Source organism: Hippocampus zosterae, chromosome 8 (assembly GCF_025434085.1).
Source record: "Hippocampus zosterae strain Florida chromosome 8, ASM2543408v3, whole genome shotgun sequence".
Lineage (NCBI taxonomy): Eukaryota > Metazoa > Chordata > Actinopteri > Syngnathiformes > Syngnathidae > Hippocampus > Hippocampus zosterae.
The window spans coordinates 8,814,932-8,832,098 of record NC_067458.1 but is presented as its reverse complement, the minus strand read 5'-3'; the positions used below and the strand labels follow the sequence as shown (position 1 = coordinate 8,832,098).

The window sequence follows — 17,167 nt, the reverse complement described above, 5'->3', positions numbered from 1 at the left end:
GCATCATCTATACTTTTGATGTGCACAAAATATCTTGCTTGAAGTAAAAAATACTGTACTGCGTATGAATGCATCCACACAATAGCCGCCGCTCAACATGTCACAGTGATCTGTGGATGGTCATACGCTGTGCTTACAACTACATTCTAGAGGTAAACTGTTGCATTTACTTTCTTTTGTCTCAATGCAGCAACATGGCAAGTCGCATATTTTACCTCCACAAAACTCTTTTGCGAAGGACCACTGGTGATGTGCCAAAATGTGTTCTGGCATCACATGGTGAAATGTCACCCAAAACAGATGAGCGTGCATCATTTCAAGGCAAAACATCTCTCCAAGCATCTTCACTCATCACATGACTCGAGCTCCATTCTCCTTCTCTTCGTGCTCGAGTTGATAAGTCTCCGTGACTATGTTCCGCCTTCACGACTCCCGGCCTTCAGCCGGACGGACCCCTTCCGTGGATGTTTTCGGCTCAAGCCATCACAGTCCACGTGGATGACACGGAATATTATTCGAGTTTAGTCATCGCCGCCGTTTTATTCTTTTTTGTCCCCTCTGTCGAACTTGACCTCTGCTCCACTGTTCAATGAGGCCTGCAAGGCTGTTGCCGGTCGGACCTTGGCGGGATCTGACACGGTTTTGGTGTTGTCCCTTTGGGCCTTGGCAGTCTCTGGACGGGCTTTGGATTTTGGTGGTGGAGGGGCTGTAGGCTCCCAGAGGAAGAACTCATGCAGGAGAGTGTTGACAGCCTCTGGACATTCCATCATGACCATATGACTGCCATCTTCCAGGAGCTTTAGGAAGCCAATGAGGAGGATCTGACAGATGCAAAAATAACAATAATAATAATAACAATATGAAAAAAGCACTTCCTTTGAAGTCATGCTAACTGATATTGAAAATACCTCCGCTGCTTTTCAGCTAAATTTTGATGTCACGCCACAATGCTCCCTAAAATGGCAATTTGACGATTACTGTATATAAATGATCCCCATTATCATCTCCTCTGCACGTAAACGCGTATGAATGGAGCACGTTGACATGGAACATACATCACACTCACACCTGTGGCCAATTTTGAGTGTTCAATTCTATCGTCAAAAAGGTCAGATGGACTTGTCTGCCAAGTGCTCTTGCAAATATGTCTGTAAAGGCTGAATCTTTGATGCAGCTCTCGTATTGGATTCATTCAACTGTACCCCTGGACCTATCAAAGTAATTCCGGCCATTGAAAACAGTATCGGAATATTTTTACATGTTTGAATTTCTTCAGCCTGGATGGAGGCCTGCACACTCAATGCAAATGTCTTTTGGTGGGTATTATTCCGATTCAAACCATGATTTTCCCTCGCTTGGACCCTTTCAGGGACACCGGTTACTACAGTGGACAACTTATCATGTTATCGGTTACAGGGTGCAAGAATGGGGCCAACCATGCCGGACCAACTTCCCGAATAATTTGGGGTGTTTACCTCCGCCATGCGTTGGTCCTCCTCAACGGGGACAAACTTGTCATGGATTCCATGAACCAGCAGGATGGGCACTGTGAGCTCAGCGTGATAGACTTCATCGCCCTCAGGCCAATATTGCCCACTCATCATGGCACGCAGCACAAAAGCCGAAACGTTGAAGGCGTTGTTCTCTTTCAGCAGCCGCTTCTCCTTTGCACCCTGACGAGCAAATCCGGCCCTGTGTGTGTGTGTGTGTGGGGGGGGGACCAAGGAAAAGGCACGGATAAATACTGTATACGTGATGTGCAATAGCATTCAAACGTGTGTGTATTTAGCCCACGATTGACCTATCTTGAATTCCAACTTTTGTCTTGATCTGCCTTACTTGAGAAAACTCCAGCTGAGCAGTGGAGAAAGGCAGTCAAGCACCCATGAAGGCAAGTTGAAGACAGAGAAGAGGCTGGGCTCCAACGCTGTAGGGCCACCTCCATTGATCATCACCATCTTGTGGATCTGTTCCGGATATTCGTGGGCCAGGAACGTACAGAATGACACCCTGGTACAAAAAAAGAAGATGAGAATAAATTGTTTTTATCACCCACTTGACTTATAAGAAATAGTTGATGATCAAACAAGAAGTACAAATGATGAATTGTTGTTCTTACTGGAGGTTCAGTATTCTAGCCCATCCCAGTAAATGTTTCCTTCACTGATGATAATCCTAAAGTGGTCAAAAAGACCAACTTTTCAAGTAAAATAATCAGTCAATAGACATTGCTGTCGCGTTATGACAAGAATATTTACAATCATTCACGGGTGGTGGCTCTTCTGTAATGCACATTCGACAGATGGAAAAATCACAGTATTGAACACGCTAAATTGTCTCTAGGTGTGATTGTGAGTGTGAATGGCTTGTTCGTAAATGTGCGCCCTGCGATTGGTCGGCAACCAGTTCAGGGTGTACCCCGCCGATTGCCCGAGGAAAGCTGGGATAGGCTTCGGCACGCTTGCGACCCTCGTGAGGAGAAGCCAATTAGAAAACAGATGAATGGATGAAGTGAATTTCCATTTATCTATTCCAGCCCTGAAAAATCATCACAAGTTTTTGTTGTGTTTTAAAGAAACAAAAAATGGCTATGTATGGTATAAAACCCCAATAAAACATAAATGAGGATGGAAAAAAAATCATTTTTAAAAAGCGCCATTACTGTGCATTGGGACATGCTGGAAGCAGGCATTTGTCTGAGTTCACGGTAGTTTATGTGTTTTACGATTTGTCCCATTTGGTTACTGGCAGAGTGTGCGGCGAGTCTACTCTTTAATTTTTTTTTATCTGCATCACTCAAGGGGTGGCGTATGTGAACTTTCGTCCGCAACCCAAAGCAAAAAGTTGAAGAAGCGATGACTCATTGGGGACACTCGAAAGTCAAAAACAGGTAGCGCTCAATTAAATTTTCCAGTATCCATTGTTGTTAATTACTTTCCAAGTGGCAATTGTGTTATATTGAGATGACTCGATTGGGGATCATTCATACTCATGACGCATCCAAACAGCACAACAAAATAGCAAAGGATATTGTGGCTAGGTCGTGGTTGTGAAGACAGCTTTGTCATGATTCTGTTTGCGACCAACAGGTGTGTAGCTGCAGAGAGAGCCCTACAGTGTCACCTGTTCGTCACAAACAGAATCATGACAGTGTGCTGGATGCCATATGCAGGTGCTGCTGCCTACAACGTTTGTTGCTATAAATTAGCAACGCAGCTGCCATAAAACTACCGGTACTACAGTTCCACAGGGCGCATAGCCAAAGAATATTTTGAGTCCAACTGTTAGCATTTTTTTAAATTCTTGCTGAACCCTATCGCTAAGGTGTCTACACAGGTGTAAGCATTGTCTGCTCGACGTGTTAGTGAGTTCAATTCTGTTGTACGTGTCCGTCCTGCTAATACCGTATTGACCCGAATATAAGACGGTGGTTTTTTTGCATTGAAATAAGAAAAAGTGGGGGTCGTCTTATATTCGGGGTCTAGACATTATACCCATTCACGACGCTAGATGGGGCCAGATATCATTGAAGTGAATGCTGAACTTGACTCCCCAGGCCAAAGTGAACCCCTGTCACGAAGAATAAAAATTAAAATAGCAGTAGCACGAAGAAGAAAAATAAAAAATAGCCATAAGAAAGAAAAGAGAATAAAATAATAGAAGAGATAACAGAAAATGGAGAAACTTAGTGACAATCTGGAGAACAGTGGGTCGAAGATCGGCAGCTGAGGAGAATGTATGATGTAATTTACATTAAAAAAAACAGAAGCCAGTCATTTACGAATGTGATTGCACTTTAGTTTACATATTTAAATGTTCTGATATTAAGATTTGAATGAGGCAAAATAGCATGCTTTTTCTCTCAAATATATTGTTAGAATCATTCATTTCACATGTACTGTAATTATTTTCAGTATAAAATTTTTTTGGGTGTTCAAAAAGTCTTTTTTTCGAACTTGAGTCTTCAAAAAGAGGAGGTCGTCTTATAATCAGGGCCGTCTTATATTTGGGCCAATACGGAAAGTGTGAGGCTGCGATATCACGGTTGTTTACCCGTAAGAATGTCCGATGAGAATATTCCTCTTGCGTGCGTATCTCTTGAAGATAAGTCTCATGTCTTCTGCCAGGGCATAGAAAGTGTACGCGGCGGTTATTGGAGGCGCCGAGCTGGACCCGTGGCCTGCCAGGTCGGGGGCAATCACCTCATAGCCCAATCGGAAAAAAAAGTCCAACTGGCTTCTCCAGATATCTAGAGAGCCTCCCACACCGTGGATGAAGAACAGGGCGACATCCGGATGTGTCCCTTTACACGCTGATATTTTCCTCTCGCAGTCAATCACCACAGTGCGTTTGAGCTTCCGCCTGTGTCGGTCCTGTAACGCTCCGGCCTGCGAAGCGGCGGGCGCGTCCCCTCCAGTTCCCATCTCAGCTGTCACGGCTTTTCCTGCCATGACCGAGTCCGCCCCGGTACCGGGGACTCGTGCGGGCGGCGAAGAGTTGCCGCAACCTGTTAGTTCAACCTCTACAGTGTCACCATTGCTGCGGGTTTTCTGCTCCTCAGCTGCCCTGTCACCCAGATTCTCGATGAACAACTGTCCATTGCAGAAGACCGAGATCCTCCTCTTGCAGCTGACGCACCCACCCTGCCCTGTGGGTTGCTCCACCACCGGCCGCTCAGGGATTATATGTCGAACACGAAGCACGCGGCCTGGTTTCACCTCGATGAACTCGTAACCGTTGGTAGGTTCAAAAGTCTCCACAGGCACCACAACATTGGTTGACTTTGACGGAAGGCAGCAGAGAAGACCTTCCATAGAGCTTGCCGGCATGGCTGCATTGAAACGCACAGATAAAGACACAGGTAAAGACATCAAATATCATCACCAAAGGGACAAGTCATTGTTTATTATTGTGTCAACGTTCACAAACAAGAAGTCGACCTCAAGCCATCCACATATCAAAGTGCAACCTCCTGAAGGTTTTCTGAGGTTTTCTCACTCTAGTTCTCCGTTGGTGTATTTCTAATGCGCCCAATAAACTAAAAGTATAAAATTATATTAGGGGGCTTGATTATATGTACGAGCGGCCCGGTAGTCCAGTGGTTAGCACGTCGACTTCACAGTCAATTCCAGCTGCGGCCTCCCTGTGTGGAGTTTGTATGTTCTCCCCGGGCTTGCGTGGGTTTTCTCCGGGTGCTCCGGTTTCTTCCCACATTCCAAAAACATGAATGGCAGGCGGATTGAACACTCTAAATTGTCCCTAGGTGTGAGTGTGGGCGTGCATGGTTGTTCGTTTCTGTGTGTTGGCTGGCAACCGATTCGATTTGTCTTTCATGCCTTCTCTCTGCCTCAGCTGTAATCACACTAAGACACACCAGCAGCAACAACAACAACAGTGTCAGATGATTACCAGTCATGGCAACCCCAATGCACCATGCAGGGTCTGCAAGCCTCTGCGAGTGGTATTATCCTGACTTCCTGTTACTTTCCTCTCTGGTTAGAGGGGATTATGGTTTGTGTCTCAGTACACGTAATTCAATCTCTCTCTGGCTTCTCCTGATGTGAACTGTCACATTCATTCATCCTAATTATTAATAACATACAAGCAGTCACTAAATGAGCCTGGCTGACCGCTACAAAGAAATTCTATCAGGATTTGTATACTGCTGAATTGTAATTAACGATTAAAAGTTACCATTTAAATGTAGACTCCATGAAATAAATCAACCCTATGTTTTTCTAGCGGCTGTCCTTTATGGCCGTGGGTGACTGGAGTCAATACCAGCTGACTTTGGTGAAGATGCTGAATACACCCTGGACTGGTCGCCATCAACTCGCAGAGCACATATAGACAAACCGCCATTCACATTCACAGTTTCCTGTCCTCAATGCGACTAATGTGCATGATGTTGTAATGTGGGACGAAGCCGGAATATTTTGAGAAAATCCATACAAGCAAAGGAAGGACAGAGACAATATTCAAACCCTCTGACCTGCGAGGAAGACTTACTAGGTAACTGCTAGTTGGAAAACATGATATGCAATACGTTTAACTGATAAAACAACCAGTGTAAGTGTTACTACCTGATAGTATGATCTATGGTCCGCTAAAACTATCCATAAACGTGACATCACCCTTTGATGAGAATGAATTTGATCTATTGAGTCTCACGTTTCCTCTGATGTCTCAACATGCTGTACACATGATTGAAATTGGCAATTTAAGCCTCGGTCCCATTATCGAATCAAACAATAATCAGTGCAAGGGGAAAAAACTGGACATCTCTAATGAATGAACGTCACTGTTGATAATTAATCTCTACTTGTTGACAGGGCCTCTAACCTAAAATTCGGATTTAATTTGATGATATGAATGAGCAGCTCGACAAAATTGACATTGAAAATCACAAAATTTGTGGATAACTACACTTACCTGTCCGGTGAGCATTAGACAGTTGCGATCCAATTTTACAGGCAGCGAATGTTACTTTTGGACTGTCCTTGTCCTAGTTGAGTTAAAAAAAAAGATGAAAAATGTTCTTCATAATTTCCGAACCCTGAGGTGAAACAAGATTTATATAATTGCACTGACGTGTTTTCCTCATCAACTATCGAAGAAATCGGAGAGCTATATAATCTGACAAAGTCAATCCCATAATCTAATTTATCTCGAGTGCAGTCTGAGACGTCCGGTCACGGTCCGACGAGCAGCATGTTGTACTCTACTTTCGTTCATTCACCTCTATATCATCCCCAGCTCCAGTCTAGATTTGGAAAAATGTTTCAAGACTAATTAAAGCGTCCGGAGACAAAAGAACGTCGTTAATTTGGTGCCTCAAACAGTTATACTCTCCTGTTTATTCATGGATGGGAAGTAGCGCCCCCTACTGACGCAAACGGCAGATTACTGTCTGTACACAGGGCAAGTGTATTGAATGTTGATTTGGGAAAGAAGAAAACAAAATGAAAAATGTCTGTGAAGCGTTTCATATATTTTTTTTCATTCTGTTTACAATATAAGTAATGGTTAAATCTTAATTTTAAAAGCGTTTGGCAAGGTTTCATCGTTTACAAAAAGGTATGGAAAAAAGTTTAAAAATTTTTTGGGGGGTAATGAAATAAAAAAAATGTGAAAATGCTTTAAACAACGAAAAATTAACTGAATCGACATCTTACATGAATAAATCAAACCAAATCTAACTGAATTTGAAGCAAAAATGCAATTCGTTTTTGTCAATTAATATCACATGAGCTTTCAGTGTCGTTTTAAAAAATATTTATTTCGGTATTGCTGTTCGACTGTACAGAAGAAAGAAGGTCAAACAGTCGTTTGAGATGTGTATTTTACATTACTATTACATTACGCAGGTGGTAGTTACTGATTGCTGTTATTAAAAAGATTTTCAGAATTTTCTATTTGATTTTGTGACATTCATGACTATTTAAAAATGACTAAATCGTGAATTGGTCACCAGTTACTCGTACTTAAATCGTTATTTTTCAATAGAATACTCTTACTCAAGCAGAAGTTCTTTTACCTGAGTGATATTCTGGTGACAGTGCGCTACTCTTCAGCGCATTTTTTCACTCTGTCCACTTTTGAGAAAACCTGATGATAACGGTTTGGGCCCCAACTGCCCATCAAGTGGCAAATCCGCCACCATCCCATGTAACAAATATTGACTATGTCCACTTGCCGTGTTACATTCGTCACCGACAGGTTCCGACGGATTGATATAGATAAGGAATTCAACCCACCCGCCACCCCATGGTGGTATGACGCCCATAAATAAATCAATGAAATAAAATAATTGCGGTATCTATCTGCTGTCGCAACACCAAGTTTCTACCACTGAACCTGGCGCCCATCCTTATAAATAGCTGTACAAAGCACACACACGTGCCCACAGACACGCACGCACACACATTCACACACGCACACACACACACACATACACACGTACACAAATAAATCACGGCTCATTGCAAGTAGACTAATTGCAATAAACGGACTGTAGTTGACGTGAATTTCAATGCTACATGTGATCAAATCAGTGAAGGCACGCCACCCGGGCTTGCGTGTACAGAAATAAAAAAATCTGCGCTGCCCCAGTTAAGGTCACTGGCATTTGATTAAAAAAAATATTTTCTCAACACACTCTATGTTTCGGCCAAGCCCACCTTGAGTCTCAGAAGAGGAAAAAATACTGTATTGGAGCCGTGCCTGAATACAGCACAATCGCGTTTGGAATCTGACCTCCAGACGCTAGAGGGCTCTCTGAGAAAAGAACATTTAAGAGAGCAGGAGTGTTTCCGGGGCGCATTCATAAGTAGTAGTGATGCCGTCAAGTTAGCATCGTAGCTCCCGAATTACCAGCTTTGCTAATTTATAAAATGTCGAAGCGGAGTGTTTTTCGGAGCGATACCGTTTTACGTGAAATTAAATATAGAATGACAATAGCGATTTGAGTGCGAGTTTTGTGTTTGTGTGGTCAGTGCCACCCGATAGTCGAGCCGTGCAGTGTCCCATTCCCTTAGCTAGCTCGGCTATCTGTTGCACAGTCGTAAACACGTTGCCCGCTATCACGACGTGGACGGCGGTGTCTGCAACAAGCTCAACGGTCGTCGTCGACGTTGGATTTTAGTTCGACCACTGTCATGGAGAAGGTATCTAAATACTACATACCAATGCAGTGCTGCTGTCATTAGCGCAAGGCTCACGTTAACCAACCACTAGCCGCTATTCAACTTGATGCCGCTACCAATTAATTCACGTCATTTTCACATCACTGAGGTCAACCCGCCAGCATCACCAATCACTCTGCTGCTGAAGTGGGAAGTAGAAATGATTTGTTTCAGTTGATGTTCTTGGCCGGGTCAGAGATCGACGTGTGCATTCGATGGCTTGACTCGGTGATAAAATATATCTCGCAAAGTGTCCAGGATCACTTTTAAAATGATTTGGGGAGAGGGAGGGAAGTCATCTGATTTTGCTTCTACCCACAGGCAGATTTCCTAAAAGGGCTTCCCGTCTACAATAAAAGCAACTTCAGCAGGTTTCATGCGGACTCTGTTTGTAAAGCATCTGTAAGTACACTCACTGTACATTGGTACGGTTTCTCTTCTCGATTCAGCAACCAAAACGTTATTGCTAAATGAAATAAAATATGTTTTTACCATCATCTGCAGAATCGGAGGCCCTCTGTCTATCTTCCAACACGAGAATATCCTTCAGAACAGAGTGAGTACCAATGTCTTATATCAAGAATTAAACCTAAAATTGCGAAACCAAAGACCTTATCTTTTCATTATGTGGACTGGGCTTTCATTTGTATGGTGTTTTACTACATTAAGCACACTCTCATTTCGTCAGAGTTTACACGGGCTGAACAATTAAATTCAAATCGACATGGCAACAAAGTAAAATGCAATTGTCAAATTACAAAGGCTACAATTTGTGCTTCATTTCATTTGGTCAGTCAGCTTTCTTTTTTATATATACTGGTACTTTAATTATTTATGTAAATGTAATGGGGACACATTACATTTTTTTTCGCACCCAAGTCCAAGTTTCCCAATTTCGAATGCCAATCCAATATCCCAGCAATATATTAATGTTACACTGTGTAAAATGCACTCACTATCTCGTGGTGAACTAATAGAATGCAGCACCCTAGCTTCGGAAAGCGTGCATTTAGAAGCGCATGCACTAGAGTGCCTCAGAGAGACCACCCTTTGCAAGCCCACCACCAGTTTCTTCAGCAGACTTGCACGCAAAATGCCATCACAAATGACTTATAGTTTTCCCTCAAGTGATGAAATAAGTGCAAGCATTTGTTACACAGGCTATAGTCGTTGATCCAGCAAATTTGTGATCAGAGGGTATCTGTAGCAGAAAAATGGCGGCAAGGAGGGAAGAAAATATTGTCAAGAAAATGTTGGGATTGACTTCCCCGTTAATGCGCTTCCTTGGAGGTCTGAGCAAGCTTTTGACTTGACTTGAGTGACTTGAAATTATTTTAGCTATGCCTAAACTATAAGAACAAAATACTTGTGTAAGACCTATTGCTATTTTTTTTTGCAATGCACATTAATTTATTGTGTTTCTTAAAAATGCATAGGAAGAGGACCTTGAAAAAATAATCAGATAATAAATGGCAAACGCAAATTGTTCAGCCCTAGTTGTTCGACGGTGGTTGAAAAATGAAGACATCCCGGAAGTGGAATTTAGGCGCTTGGGAGCTGAACTCCTTTGTCTCTGACTTTACCATCATTCTATGACCTTCACATAATTGAACAGTTTCATTTTTGCACCTAATCTAAGATACTTGAACTATTCATTCATTCATTTTCCAAACCGCTTGATCCTCTCTAGGGTCGCGGGGGTTATACTTCAACTAGCTGGGGTCAAATGTTCTCTTAATTCGTCAGCCGCTCTGCTTGCATCATCTACAAAACAATTTTCCTAACTGTAGCTGTGTGATGATGTTGCATTGTCGGACATCCTGGCGTGTGTGTGTGTGTGTGTCTGTCTGTGTGTGTGTGTGTGCGTGTGTCTGTGTGTGAGTGAGAGGGAGAGAGACAGATTAGTGATTGTGTTTTTGCCTCAGTTATTGTCACTGAGAAAACCAACATCCTCCTGCGCTACCTCCATCATCAGTGGGACAAAGAGGTGAGCGCGTTTCGACGGCCACAATGGTTTCCTTGAGTTGATGCATCGCAGCATGATTGTTAACGATCCATTTTGATGCCCAGAATGCAGCAAAGAAACGAGAACAGGAGCAAGGGGATGGCGATAGCCCGGCGCCCCCAAGAAAGATCGCCAGAACAGACAGCCAAGAAATGAATGAAGACTCCTAAGTGTGCTTGTGCGCATGCGTGTGTCTGTGTGTGCCGGGCATATTCCAATCCAAACAAATCGAAAACAACAGGCGACAGCTTGTTGCCACTCTGTTGCGTGGCGAGGGGCTGTGCCGCTCCGAAGTGAGGTTCTTCATTGAGGGCTTCACTGAAGAAGGAAAGAAAGTCCAGACTTAGAGCAGATTTGTAACCACTCTTTTGAGAACTGAAAAGAGCCTCCATTGGGCCGTGTTGTATGTGCCGCTTGTTGCGTGAGGATACGTGTACCGTGTTATGTATGTTTGTATGCATGCTGAGCTGTGTGCGTATCGTGCGTATCGTACATTTGAGGTAACCGATTCGTTGAAAGTCAGCAAGTGACTTGACAAGTCAACTCCTAAAAGTGTCTCCATTTGACTTCTGGCGTTTGGTTGTATTTCATGTTTATAAGTACGGCAACGCGCTTCCCGCCTGCCAAAGTGCCCCCCTTCCCCAACTCGATTCCACTGCCCAACTTGTAATGGTGACGTTTCTCCACACAACCAAGAACGCACTGTGAAGGACGGGACAAAGTAGAAGCGCCACGCTTGTGTATGAATTTGCAGTGTATCGCTCCATAATCTTTAGCCTTTGCTGTTTGTTGTATTTTGTTGTTTTTTTTTGTTGTTGTTTTTTTTTTAATGTGCATCTTGCACCTACGATCTCAGTGCAAAGGGTTGTACATCCTAATGTTAGATTTTCTGTTTTGAGCAGGATGAAAGTGGGAAAGAAAAAGAGAGCGATTTTGTGTAAATAAATGTCAATTCCATAATTTAATTTAATATGCATTTGTTGAATAACTTTATTTAGGTACAATGGAAAAAAGAAATGTCAAATTAAAAAGCGCAGCCACAGTGCAGGATTAAAGTCATCTGGCCTTGCCTGTTCTCAATTTATTTTTATTTTTTGTATTCCCACCTTCCCCCGTTGCATTTGTGGATTGTTAGCCTTAGAGGCCTTACGACTGGTAGTCACAATTTGGATCCTGTTCTCGCATCACCTTTGTTTTGGTGATTTAAGTAGTTCCATGCTACAAGTTAAAAGCGGTTGTTTTTAGCATGCAGTCCCAGCCCATATTGCATCGTGTTGTTTCTTATGTTGTCCATTACAATCCCAAATAAAGATAGATACAGGTATATGTGATAGGATCTCAAACAATGTGGTCTGTTATCTCGCTACCCGTTGCGTCTGTTTCAGTCATAAGACCATGTTATGCTTCTGCTGAGACACCTGAAGAACACCTGAAGCCCTCCCACCACCCGTCTTGTACATAAGATCAGATGGATTTTTTTTCTAGCTTTGCTGAAATAAAACTGGACAGACATTGTTGTCCTGTGGTGCTTTTATCAGTTCACAAAAAATGAATTCTTTGTATTTGGCAGAGATGTGTTCCTCAGGCCGGTTATTGGCCTCGAGGACCGGCTTGAGGACCGAGGGGCGGTCCTTGGTCCTCCGCCTTGGCCTCGGAGTCAAGTCCTTGGTTCTTGGCCTTGGCCTCGGGAGTCAAGTCCTTGGCCTCGGATTGCCGGTCCTCTGACACAATGAGGGATTAGAGCCTCGAAACACTTGTATAAGGATCGCAAAAATCACGGACGAATCCAATAAATTCCATCCAACGAAACCCATATTGATGGTTTAACTTTGCCACTGACAGGTTACAGTTAGCGCAACGTATAAATACTGTAGTGGCATCACAGTTAGTTTCAATCACGGTTTGTTGCGTTCGGGATCGGCAGTTTAAATAGCGTGTAAATCCTTTCTGTAACAGTGGTGTCTTTTATTTAGTTATTTTTTGCACAGTCGTCACGTTTGTGCGGTCGCACTAGAATCGGCTAAAAATGCCTTACTATATATGGTCGTTTTTTCGGCTAAAAACGCCGTAGTATACATGGTCTTTTTTTCAGCTAAAAAAACGACCATGTATAGTAAGACGCCTTACTATACATGGTCGTTTTTTTTTTGTTGTTAAAACGCCTTACTATTCATGGTCGTTTTTTTCGTCTAAAAACACCTTCCTATACACAGTGGGTGTTTTTTGGGCTAAAAACACCTTACTCTACATGGTCGTTTTTTTCGTCTAAAAACGACTCATCGTTCACCTCAAAGAGCCGAAATCCTCAGGCCTGCTCCTGAATTATGTAATTTTTTTTGCAACATTTGTTTATAAATGTATGTATACGTTGTTGTTTGTGTTATTATCATATGCAATTGAATAAGTAGACCGGAATTCGAAATTTGGGACTCTCTCAATGCATAATGGGACTCATACTTTTCTAATCAGCGAGTCCCTGGGACTCGCTGCCGGTAAACTGTATAATTATCACTGCAGAGATTACTTAGCTTGCTTTTTCTGCACTCAGTGATTGACTTCTATGCAAAGTCATTTCTCAACTTGTCTTCCGTGCCATGTTATGCCTGTTGAGTGTTGATTTACTTCACATTAAGAAACTACTGCACTAAAACATTCATTCATAAATGTATTTCATATGCTTTTTTGTTTTTCTCAATATAAATAACACGTACCCTGACTGTTCTACTCTTTGAATAAAAACACTTCATTCAAGCGTTAGGGAGTGCAAGGGGTTAAAATGGAGGGGTGTTGCAAATCATGAAGACCTGCCACGTGGTATAATATTATTGTTTTATACATGTCCTCGGCTAGGCCTCAGCTTCAAAATCAGTCCTTGGTCCCTGGCCTTGGAGGCAAGTCCTTAGTCCTCGGCCTCGGGTTGCCGGTCCTTGGACATAACACTGATATTTGCCAAAATGTGTGGTTTATTCAAGCAACAAACCAAACAGGGCGCTTTTGAAATAGTTTTATTAACTACCAACTTTTTCCGATCTTACAAAAATATGACAAAATAAATTAAAACAAATCGACAGTCCCAATTTCTGAGTTATTGTCCTTAAAATAGTTTTTTTTGTACATTGGAAGAGCTTCATGATGTTCTGTGAGGCATCAATGGATGATGTCGATGACAGCGTTAGGTCGTCGAAACAATGTTGACAGCCAGACGTTCACGTCTTCACCTGCTTATTTTGTGTGATAACATTTCAATGTTTCATTTAGTCTGATCTGATCTGCCACATCAATACGATTGTGAACCAGAAAATGTGCCATAGTTGCCCAATGTTTAATTCAAAGCAAAGGCAACACGTCAACGCCTATAATGTGTTCATGTTTCTGCAGCAATGTTCGATGAATACATTAAATCCTCGTGATCATTATCTACTGTACATTATCAACTTGTGGTTTCCCTGAAAATATAGTGACCCTAAAACTTGTGTTGAATAACTGTGCCATGTCCTCACATTTTCTAGCCCTGCCTTCAAACTTCCAAATTGGCAATTTGGGTCATGGAGTCTTCATTGATGCAATCAAAGTTTTTTGAGCTTACCCTAACTACACATCAATATTTTATTATATTTTTTAAACCTACCCCTCTGAAAATGATATACTGGCACTGTATGTATTTCTCCTAGCCTGGTAATTACAATCAACAATTACAATACAAAAAAATTAAAACAATCACCTGCCCCAAATTTTAAAACAATTTTAGTTTGACAACTGCATAGTCCCTTATTGCATGTACTTATTGTATTTTTACTCCCTCCGCATCAATACAAACATGTATTTTCTTTATGCATGGGCGATTTTTTTTTCTTCATGGACCCATTGTGACACTAAAACAAAGTTGGTTATCTGTTTATCTGTGCACGAGGAAAGCTGCTTCACCTCGAATGATGCAGAGATAAACAAGTGGACGAGATACACAACAAATAAGGGCGGCCCGAGACAAGTGTATGTACTGATTCTTACATGTTAGTGTCCTCCCTTATTGCCAAAACCCTTTATCAGTGCCAGTGATGTGGGAATGCATAGGTAAATGTCTCTCAACCCAGATGGCGACGCCTGCTCGACACTTGGTCAGTCTGCACACTTCTGGACAGGTTGTAACAAAAATTCTAGCGCCATCTGCTGACAAAAGTGCCAAATGGAAAATGATAACAAAGCATCATTTATATGAACAGTTTCATATGAAAAAAAAACCGAACTTTGGTCAAAAGTAAAATTATTAGCACTAACAAAGCAATTGCGTCATGAAAGCACCTTGCAAAAATAAATGTTCACTATTTCTGCCCGTGTACTGTGCGAAAGGAGGAAATCTATCCAGTCCTGTTTGCATAATGTGTCAGGCAGGCTGTCATCTCCTGCAGAGAAAAGTAGCAGTTAGTGCAAAAGTAACTTTAATTTGCCGCTCAATAGCCAAGTGTGTTTCCAGGAGGACTGCGTGCGTGTACCATTTGCTCAGTTTCCCGTCTTTCTTTTACTTCTTTAACTCTCCTTTGTGGGCTGGGGGGATGACAGCAGGACTGTTGTTTGAAATGAATCCCTATTGCCACAGATGGGGAAAATGTGTCCAAAGCTTCGACCTCACCTCGGCTTAGAAATCAAGGATACCCGCGAAGGGAGGCGTTGTGTCACAATAAGAAACTGCAGCATTACTCCAAATTAAAAGACTAATTAATATTGCTTTTCATTTTTTTCCACATAAAAAGAGGGGCCAAATATTTCACAGTTAAAAACAAGGCAGTTGTCTAATACTGATTTATGATGACACTCTTATTTAGTACACTTGGAGATGACTTTTCTATGAAGTCTTTTTTTTTCCTCTGTCTGGGCTTCTGGAAGATGCTCACAATTGGCCACAGAGGAAATTAAGAAACACAGCTTTTTGCTTTGAAGGCTTAAAAAGAAAAGAAATGCAGCTCATGCATTTCTTTATGTATTGCAGACATGATTGTGTGTGTCATGTAAGTATGCTGTGGTGTCACAGGGTCATATTGTTCTGGTGAAACCTTTTTTTTTCACGCTCAGGTGAACCAGAAATGACAGGAATCCATTTCAAGTTCAAGTGCTACAACAGAGCGGTGCCTGCCGTTGCCTTGTGTCTCCTCACGTTAGTTCTTCCGTTGAGGTGAAACCAAAGGGGCTACTAGACTTTGGGGCCAGGAGGGTCCAACTCACTCGAATGTCCGTCCTCTGACCCCTCCCCTCCAGGTGAGGGGATTTCATCCGGAATGCCGTTCAAGTCGGACCTGGAAGCCGGTCTCTCTGACATCTGTGATGATGAGGATCCCTCCCCGGATCTGGGTAGGGGCACCCCGTTGATGCACGTCCCCGCTTCAGATTTTCCAAAATTAAACAATTTTCCAGGGTTGAAGGCTTTGCTGGGTGACTGAGAACGCTCGTGTGAGCTGCTACCTGATGATGAAGATGATGTCGACGTACCATTGGCGGCAGTGGCGGCCGCCGTCGAGGAAGCCGTCGCGGACTCCTTCTTATTCTCGGGTGATTTGAGGAATTTGAAGCTGAGGAACCCTGGCAGCTTTGCTTCAGTGGGCGACTGAGGGGAGCGGGCACCACCTGAGGAGAACTTGCTCTGCAGCGGTATGATCTGTTTGAGCTTCATCACGTTGTTGTTCGCCAGCAGGGAGCTGGGCCTCTTGGGCTTGTCCGACCCGCCTCCGCCGGCACTACCGCCACCGCTCCCGCCAGGGCGCGATTTGCCGCTGTGGCTTTTGTCGTGGTGGTGATCTCCGGAGGAGTCGCCTTTGCCGTCGTCCCGGTCCCTTTCTCTGCGGGCCATATGCTCCACTTGCCTCTGCCTCTCCTCCTCCTCCCTTTTCTTCCTCTGCAGCTGCTGGTAGTGCTGCTGAGCCTGACGTTCGTGCTTCTGCAGAGGAAGGGAAACCCAATGGTGTGTTTACGACCGCACATGCATTCGAGCTCGTTTTATTTCTGTCCACTGAAGTGAACAGACAGAATGCCGTCCTTCTGGCAAAGGAAGAAGAACATGTCTTGTATGCAGGTTAGATTGTTTGAAGACTGAAAATTGCCCATAAGTTGTGCTGTGAAAGGGTCAAGGGTTATTCGAATTGTTATTTATTTATTCATTTATTCACAGACTAAATGTGTGACAAGCGCATGAGACAATTATACTTGGTGTCCATTATCTAATACCGTATTGGCCCTGAATATAAGACGACACCCTCTTTTTCAACACTCAAGTTTGAAAAAAGACTTTTTGAACACCAAATAAATTTTTATACAGAAAATAATTACAGTACATCTGAAACAAATGATTCAAACAATATATTGGAGAGAAAAAGCTATTTTGCCTCATTCAAATCTTAAAATCTGAACATTTAAATATGTCAACTAAAGTGCAATCACATTCGTAAATGAATGGCTTCTGGTTTTTGAAATGTAAATTACACCATAACTT

The 17,167-nt window shown here is 42.7% G+C and overlaps 3 protein-coding genes across 4 annotated transcripts in view; 1 reads left to right on the top strand and 2 right to left on the bottom strand.

The window, feature by feature from the left end:
* Positions 1-78: 78 nt before the first annotated feature.
* abhd8b (abhydrolase domain containing 8b) lies at positions 79-8,793 on the bottom strand. 2 transcript variants are annotated; one of them, XM_052073925.1, is made up of 6 exons: positions 8,686-8,793; positions 6,433-6,505; positions 4,054-4,831; positions 1,840-2,010; positions 1,476-1,692; positions 79-821 (listed from the first exon to the last, which is right to left on the bottom strand). In XM_052073925.1, the coding sequence occupies exons 3-6, from the start codon at positions 4,827-4,829 to the stop codon at positions 540-542; spliced, it is 1,446 nt and encodes a 481-aa protein (XP_051929885.1). In that variant the 5' UTR covers positions 4,830-4,831; positions 6,433-6,505; positions 8,686-8,793; the 3' UTR covers positions 79-539. The 2 variants fall into 2 exon arrangements, with proteins under 2 accessions (XP_051929885.1, XP_051929884.1); XM_052073924.1 differs by lacking the exons at positions 6,433-6,505; positions 8,686-8,793 and having other exon boundaries at positions 4,054-4,871.
* On the top strand, positions 8,307-12,201 carry dda1 (DET1 and DDB1 associated 1). The gene is made up of 5 exons (XM_052073958.1): positions 8,307-8,666; positions 9,006-9,086; positions 9,189-9,240; positions 10,610-10,671; positions 10,755-12,201. The coding sequence occupies exons 1-5, from the start codon at positions 8,658-8,660 to the stop codon at positions 10,857-10,859; spliced, it is 309 nt and encodes a 102-aa protein (XP_051929918.1). The 5' UTR covers positions 8,307-8,657; the 3' UTR covers positions 10,860-12,201.
* Positions 12,202-13,678: 1,477 nt separating this feature from the next.
* Positions 13,679-17,167, bottom strand: part of ano8b (anoctamin 8b) — a 34,417-nt gene continuing 30,928 nt past the window's right edge. The window contains exon 19 of the mRNA XM_052073959.1: positions 13,679-16,615. Within this exon, the coding sequence (XP_051929919.1) occupies positions 15,875-16,615 (741 nt within the window). The 3' untranslated portion in view covers positions 13,679-15,874. The remainder of the gene's footprint in view (positions 16,616-17,167) is intronic.